This window comes from Microchirus variegatus, assembly GCF_963457635.1.
Source record: "Microchirus variegatus genome assembly, chromosome: 21".
NCBI lineage: Eukaryota > Metazoa > Chordata > Actinopteri > Pleuronectiformes > Soleidae > Microchirus > Microchirus variegatus.
In genome coordinates, this window is record NC_139822.1 from 18,973,833 (window position 1) to 18,982,190 (window position 8,358).

At 38.2% G+C, this 8,358-nt stretch overlaps 1 protein-coding gene across 1 annotated transcript in view; it reads right to left on the minus strand.

Moving 5' to 3' along the window:
* rbpjl (recombination signal binding protein for immunoglobulin kappa J region-like) overlaps positions 1–7,392 on the minus strand; it is a gene marked incomplete at both ends in the record, with an annotated part of 17,303 nt that extends 9,911 nt beyond the window's left edge. Inside the window, 5 exons of the mRNA XM_083908082.1 lie at positions 937–1,114; positions 3,472–3,587; positions 3,712–3,782; positions 4,672–4,800; positions 7,253–7,392. Coding sequence (XP_083764208.1) covers positions 937–1,114; positions 3,472–3,587; positions 3,712–3,782; positions 4,672–4,800; positions 7,253–7,392 — 634 coding nt within the window. The remainder of the gene's footprint in view (positions 1–936; positions 1,115–3,471; positions 3,588–3,711; positions 3,783–4,671; positions 4,801–7,252) is intronic.
* Positions 7,393–8,358: the final 966 nt, after the last annotated feature.

Consider the following 8,358-nt stretch of genomic DNA (forward strand, 5'->3'; position numbering starts at 1 on the left):
TAAACACTAACCAGTAGTCTTCATGGAGACCAAAACCTGGTCCTCATGAGGCAGAACCTCATTTTCTGAGGAACTGGTTCAGTTCAGGGCCAAGACTTGTGTGTTTTCTTGTATTTGTTACCACTTTAGGACCTTTTTCTGTCATAAAAACTGACCTTGTCAGGGATCAAAACCTGGTCCTAATGAGGCAGGAACCTCATGTCTGAGGAACTGTTAAGTTCAGGACTAAGATTTGGGTGCATATACTTGTATTTCTCAACTCTTTAGAACCTTAAACACTGACCTTGCCGGGACCAGTAGTCCTCATGGGAACCAAAACCTGGTCCTAATGAGGCAGAACCCCATTTTCTGAGGAACTGGTTCAGTTCTGGACCAAGACTTGTGTGTTTTCTTGTATTTGTTACCACTTTAGGGCCTTTTTCTGTCATAAAAATTGACCTTGCCAGGAATCAAAATCTGGTCCTAATGAGGCAGAACCCCATTTTCTGAGGAGCTGTTAAGTTCAGGACTAAGATTTGGGTGCATATACTTGTATTTCTCAACTCTTTAGAACCTTAAACACTGACCTTGCCAGGACCTGTAGTCCTCATGGAGACCAAAACCTGGTCCTAATGAGGCAGAACCCCATTTTCTGAGGAACTGGTTAAGTTCAGGACCAAGATTTGTGTCTATTCTTGTATTTGTCACCTCTTTAGGACCATTTCTATGATAAAAACTGACCTTGCCAGGACCAGTAGTCTTCGTGGAGACCAAAACCTGGTCCTAATGAGGCAGAAGCTCATTTTTGAGTTTAAGCTTTGTTTAGTTTGTCCAAATATGTTTGTTTTTCAGTCATAATTTGCACTTTAATTGCTGTGATAATACGTATTTTGAGGATGTTCCTGAGCCGTTGTCCTCCTGAGAACGTTCTCAGGAGGAAACCCTCCACACACTCACGGTCGGCGTTCTTCATGGACTGTCTCTTCTGCGAGGGTTTGGAGATGACTTTGATGAGTCGGCTCTGGAACGATCCGACCTCCACTCTGTTTCCCAGGAAGAGTCTCAGCAGCAGCCGGAAATGTTTCCTCTTGTCCTGATCGGAGATGAAGAGCGACTTGGCCGAAGCAAACATCTGCTGCAGAGACACAGAGGACAACTGTGTCAGTGTGTGTGTGTTCTTGTACTTGCAGCATACTGAGGACCAGTGAGGGGTTTTTAACCAACAAAGTGAGGTCATTTTTACGAAGTGAGGACATTTTGGCCGGTCCTCACTTTGTTTACATTGAAATCACTTCCTTAGGTTGTAAACATGCTATACTCCAGACCTGGTGTTTCACAGACTTTTTGCTCTGGGGCTCCACCTGCAGACATTTTATGGTACTGCACCCAGTAGTTCTTTATAGATGTCATTCATGAAGTAGATTTTTGTAATTGGGTTGATTTATTTAAAGTGGAAATGCTGGTCCTCACTTTGTCAGCCACTTATACCCGGTCCTCAGCATGCAGCAAGTACAAGAATGTGTGTGTATGTGATTGACTGGTATTCCTTATGTTGTGGGGACCTATATCTGTTCACACAGCCACATCAAAGAGGGACAAAAATCAAGTCCCCGTGACATAAATTACTACATTATATGGTGAAGATATGTTTTTTTTTTAAAGTTCAGTGTTAGGTTAGGGTCAGGATTAGGATTAGGATTAGGATTAGGACAGTGGTAGTTATGGTTATGGTTATGGTTAAGGTTCGCGTAAGTCTCCAGGAAATGAATGTAAGTCAATATCTGAAGTCATGGAAACCAGACTTCAAATAACCACAGATTATAGGCGTGTGTAAAGGTTTATTTACAACTACATATAAAGACAAATGTTTGTATTGTGTGTTTGTAAAAACAATAAAAGTATAAAGATGATCAATAACTGCATGCATTAAACTCTTTTTTACGGCTTTGGCTCCTCCCACCGCAGCATTAGAACACATATATATTTGCATAATCCTGTCTGTTAGCTTGTTGGCCTCGTTTTTTCCATGCTGGTTTCCAGTCGATCACAAATCAGTTAAAAGTGTCGCTAACGTCGACTGCATCAACGCAAATGGTAGATTTACTGTATTTCCTGGTTTGACTGTTATAAAGTAGATGATTGGCTTCTCAGAAAAAGGGGGCGGGGCTCTCTCAGTGAGTTCCTGAGTTTGTTTAGTTTTCTCTGTCTCAGACGACTGTTTGTCCAGTCAACAGTCGTCTGGTCGTCTGGACAAACGTGACCGTCCACAGCTGGTGACTCCACTCTGAGGACATTTAGCTCTAACGTTTAAAACGAGGACGTTTTCAGATTGAGTAATGAGTCTGGAAAAGGGTGTAAGCTCCTCCCACTTCCAAGAGGCGTGGCCAACAGACGTAGATCATGGCGATCAGTCATAACTGCTTTAGTTGGTCAGTGTTACAGTGGATTTTCAGTCTAGGTAACATTTACACACACACACACACACATTCACACACACATTCTTGTACTTGCTGCATACTGAGGACTGAGTTGCTGACAAAGTGAGGACCAGCATTTCCACTTCATAAATCAACACGATTACAAATATCTACTTCATGAATGACATCTATGAAGAACTACTGGTTGCAGTATCATAACATTTCTGCAGGTGGAGCCCCAGAGCAAAAAGGGCTGGAAAACTTTTTCGATTATTTTTTTTTTTTTTGTAATCTTTGGTCCAAAATTTGACAAAAACCTCATACTATACTCTGTCGTCCAAAATTTGAAAAAATTTGACCAACAATTTTTTGGTCCAAAATTTGACCAAACATTTTTTGGTCCAAAATTTGACCAAAAATTTTTTGGTCCAAAATTTGACAAAAATGTCATACTATGCTATGTCATCCAAAAGTTGAAAAAAAATGTGAAAAAAAATTTTGGTCCAAAATTTGACAAAAAAGTCATACTATACTATGTCGACCAAAATTAAAAAAAAAAATAACCCAAAATTTTTGGTCCAAAATTTAACAAAAAACGTCCTACTATACTATGTTATCCAAAAGTTGAAAAAAAATGTGAAAAAAAATTTTGGTCCAAAATTTGACAAAAAAGTCATACTATGTCGACCAAAATTAAAAAAAAAAAATTTGACCAAAAATTTTTGGTCCAAAATTTAACAAAAAACGTCATACTATACTATGTCATCCAAAAGTTGAAAAAAAATGTGGAAAAAAATTTTGGTCCAAAATTTGACAAAATAGTCATACTATACTATGTCGACCAAAATTAAAAAAAAAAAATGTGACCAAAAATTTTTGGTCCAAAATTTGACAAAAACCTCATGCTATACTATGCATTCCAAAATTTGAAAAAAAAAATAACCCAAAATTTTTGGTCCAAAATTTGACAAAAACCTCATGCTATACTATGCATTCCAAAATTTGAAAAAAAAAAATAACCCAAAATTTTTGGTCCAAAATTTAACAAAAACGTCATACTATAGTATTCACTCACCCGTGAATCCGGCTGCTCGTCAAAGACCAGTTTGAAAGTGTCGGCCTGAGACTGAGTGGAAGTGTCCAGACACATGAATCCACTCAGCCGATACACAGAGTCTCCATAACCTGCAGCTGAGAGACGAGGAGACGAGGAGACAAGGAGGCGAGGATGGAAAAAGAGGACGAGAGGAAGGACATGAAAGAGTGAGGAGGGCACAGTTCCATTTGTTTCCTCTGAGACGTTTGTTTTCCTCACCTTTGAGATGGTCCTGCATCACCCTCCATCCATGTCCACTGACGTAGACGCAGGGAGGAGGACAGAAGAACCTGCAGTGCATCATGGGTAATAATCATTAAGATTTTAGTCGGTTAACACAATGTTAAACCTCGTAAAATGTTTGCCTACAGCTTTTATCTCACAGGTTCTGACAGGAAACCTACGGTGGCCCTGAGGTGCAAAAACACAAACGCAAATCACAAAACACAAACGCAAATCAAAAACACAAACGCAAATCAAAAAAACACAAACGCAAATCAAAAAACACAAAAACATTAACTCATAACGGAAACACAAATCACACAACGCAAACACAAAAGCAGAAAACACGAAAACATTAACTCACAACGCAAACACAAAAACATTAACTTACAACGCAAACACTAAAACATTAGCTCACAATGCAAACACAAAAGCAGAAGACACGAAAACATTAACTCACAACGCAAACACAAAAGCAGAAACCACAAACATTAACTCACAACGCAAACACAAAAGCCGAAAACACGCGTTGTTTTTCGTGTTTTCTGCTTTTGTATTTGTGTTGTGTGATTTGTGTTTGCGTTGTGAGTTAATTTTTTTGTGTTTTCTGCTTTTGTGTTGTGTGATTTGTGTTTCCGTTTTGAGTTAATGTTTTTTTGTTTTGGAGTTGCGTTTGTGTTTTGTGATTTGCGTTTGTGTTTTGCACCTCAGGGCCACCGTAGAAACTGAAGTTTGTAAACCACTCACTCTCCCACACCAAAGTCCACAGAGAACATCAACGATTATAACATCACAGCACAGAGTTGTTGAACACAAAGTGACCACACGGGGCAGCAGCAGAGCAGGAGCTCCTGTGTCCCCGCGAGCCGAAAACGATGATTTTCTCTATAGACTTTGGTGTTGGAGAGTGAGTGGTTTTACATACTGTAGTTTGTTGTGAGCAGAATGACACCTGACCTTTTCTCGTTGCCGTAGGACTTCTGAGCCACCTTAGCGTGGAGGATGAAGACGCTCTGGTCAGCGTGAGCTTCTCTTCCTGGTTCCATCGTCGTCTCCATGACTTCCTGAAACCCTGGATCCGACGTCCTGATTGGACGAGAACACCGCGAGTCACAAACAACGCTTTACTCTGCGTTCAAACACCGACACATTTCAATGCTCAGGGGCAATCTAGCCCTGAAACTCATCCAGGGAATTGAACTGGCAACCCTTTGGTTACAAGCTAAAACTAAATATTCATGTTTCCGGGTTTAACCCCTTCATTATAAATGCACGTTTTTCTAAAAATCCATGTTTCTGGGTTAAATCTGAAATGTTGATATTCATATTTGTGGGTTTAATCCGAATGTTAGATATTCATGTTCCTGGGTCCCAAAATTATACAATTAAATGTAAATCCCAAAATTCAAAATTCATACTCCTGGTTTTCCTGGTGCATGAATTCAGAGGAGGAGGAGGAGGAGGAGGAGGAGGAGGGGGAGGGGGCGGAGCCTATGTGCTGAACTGGATCCTGACTGTTTGTTCATAAATGACCTGGTTCTCCACTTTCCACAGTTCAGGGTTCACACTTGACTGACTCTGTGTGTGTGTGTGTGTGTGTGTGTGTGTGTGTGTGTGTGTGTGTGTGTGTCCAGTCACCAGGATGCCACTGGAAATCTAAATTAGACCTTCCCCTCCTCAGAGGTCAAAGGTCAGTGTGTCAGGAGCTCAGGCCCTCTGGTATTTCACAGTGAGCTGAGTTTCTTCTCGAAAACAAAAAGTATCTCGGAATGACTTGAAATTTACCATAATAATAGTCGGCATCGCCCTGAACAAGGATCTGTTGAAAATATTTGCAAAAATCTTAAGGAATAATTTTAATGAATTTTTGAAATTCAGGAAATGATTCATTTGCCCTGATGCACTTTGACTTAAATCTCAAAAACAAAAAGTATCTCGGAATGACTTGAAATTTACCATCATAATAGTCGGCATCGCCCTGAACAAGGATCAGTTGAAAATATTCACAAACCTCTAAAGGAATAATTTTCATGAATTTTTGAAATTCATGAAATGATCCATTTTCCCAGATACACTTTGACAGTGAGCTGACTTTCTTCTCAAAAACAAAAAGTATCTCAAAATGACTTGAAATTTACCATCATAATAGTCGGCATCGCCCTGAACAAGGATCTGTTGAAAAAAATTGCAAAAATCTTAAGGAATAATTTTAATGAATTTTTGAAATTCAGGAAATGATTCATTTGCCCTGATGCACTTTGACTTAAATCTCAAAAACAAAAAGTATCTCGGAATGACTTGAAATTTACCATCATAATAGTCAGCATCGCCCTGAACAAGGATCAGTTGAAAATATTTACAAACCTCTAAAGGAATAATTTTCATGAATTTTTGAAATTCATGAAATGATCCATTTTCCCAGATACACTTTGACAGTGAGCTGACTTTCTTCTCAAAAACAAAAAGTATCTCAAAATGACTTGAAATTTACCATCATAATAGTCGGCATCGCCCTGAACAAGGATCTGTTGAAAAAAATTGCAAAAATCTTAAGGAATAATTTTAATGAATTTTTGAAATTCAGGAAATTATCCATTTGCCCTGATGCACTTTGACAATGAGCTGAATTTAGTCTCAAAAACAAAAAGTTTCTCAGAATTACTTGAAATTTACCATCATAATAGTCAACATCACCCTGAACAAGGATCAGGATTAATTAAATTCTGAATTTTTTTTTTTTTAAGAATCTTTTTTTTAGTATGATTATTTTTAACACATCCTCTTAGTGGCTGTTGATTGCGCACTAAAGTGCTTCATAAAAATAAAAAAAAATAAAATTAGCATAAGTATCGGATTAACTTTTAATACTTATTGCTTTATTGGCCCTGCTCACCTCACCAAAACGTGAAAACTCCATTGTACGGTGGCCTGGAAGTGCAATAAACCATTGTGATGAATGTGAAAGTGTTTCATATTTTGTAAATGTTCAATAATAAGAATAAGAACAATGTAATTCAAAAATATAAATCAGGTCATATATTTATATATATATATAAATAAAGTCAATGAATTATTTAAAAAAAAAATAAAAAAAAAATAATAATATATATATATATATATATATATAATTATTATTTTATTATTATTATTATTATTATATATATTTTTTTAAAGTGTTTTTTTATTTTATTTGTTTTAAATTTAGTTTATGTTTAGTTTCATGTTTTGTAATAATGTTTATTTCACTTCCAGGCCAACATTCCACGTGGATGTCAGGGTGAGAGGGTGAAGGGGTGAGGGATAGAGGGATAGAGGGAGAGAGGGATAGAGGGATAGAGGGAGAGAGGGAGAGAGGGAGAGAGGGAGAGAGGGAGGGGTCTCTGCCTCCACAAATACTTTTTTTCTCCCTCTCTCCTCTCGTTTTAATCCCGGCTCATCATCGCTGCACCAGCTCAGTCCAGCAGAGTTAATCCAGAGGAGAAAACCCGGGATAAAATAACCCCGCAGTGACTTCTGACCCGGGACTTTTTCCCCTCACCTGTAGCCGCTGCTCGGTGCGTCGTGTCCGGACAGCAGCAGCAGAGAGCCCAGGTGAGTGAGCGGACTGACCGAGTCCGGAGCCTCCGAGGCGGGGAAGAGGAGCGCGGAGTCCGCCTGAGAACAACCGGGCTGCGGCATCTCTGCCCGAGTCCAGAGTCCAAGACCCAGAACCGAGACCAGGGACAGAACCAGAACCAGATCAGACCAGGAGAGACAGAGTTAAAGAGTTAACGGAGGGAAAAAATATGTTCGAATTAAATAAAAAATAACTTTATTTATTCATTAGAAACTTTTCATTAACGTCATTTATCATCAAATAAATATGAAATAAATGAAGAAATGCGTCTGAAGGACGAGGGAAAAAAAGTATTTTGAATTATGACAATTTTCTGTTATAAACATCAAATAAGTTTCATTGAAAACTGCATTTCTTAATATTATAGACAACAGTTTTTCAAAACTGTGCTTTTTAATTCGTTTTATTCATCAACACAACATGAAATCATGTTCATGAATCAATGTTTTTAGAGATTTGACAACATTTAAGACTCTGGATTGTTAGGAAAGTAGTTTTTTTTATAAAAATATATATAATTGTGCCTGTATATTGTTAATATATACTGTATATATATGTGTGTGCAGTCATTTGGTCGTTGAAATAGTAAAAACTGGACTTGATTTCACTTTCATCCAAAAGTCTTGGTCATTCCTGAGAAATGGTGATGAAATCATGAAGGAATTTGATTTAAGAAAAAAAAAAGAAGATATAAAAAAAGTTCCTGTCAGTGATTTAGAAAATAAACTGAACTTCTGGAAAAAAAGAAGTTTAAGGAACTTTTTGTCTGTTCCTAAAAACATTAGTGTGTGTGTGTGTGTGTGTGTGTGTGTGTGAGAGAGAGAGGGTTCACACTGGCTGCCTGGAGGTGATTCTCTCTGTGAAAAGCTGGTATTCAAGAGGACAGACAGACAGACACAGACAGACAGACAGACACAGACAGACAGACACAGACAGACAGAGACACAGACAGACAGACAGACAGAGACACAGACAGACAGAGACACAGACAGGTAAAAATAAATAAATCAATAAAAAGAGGTGAATCT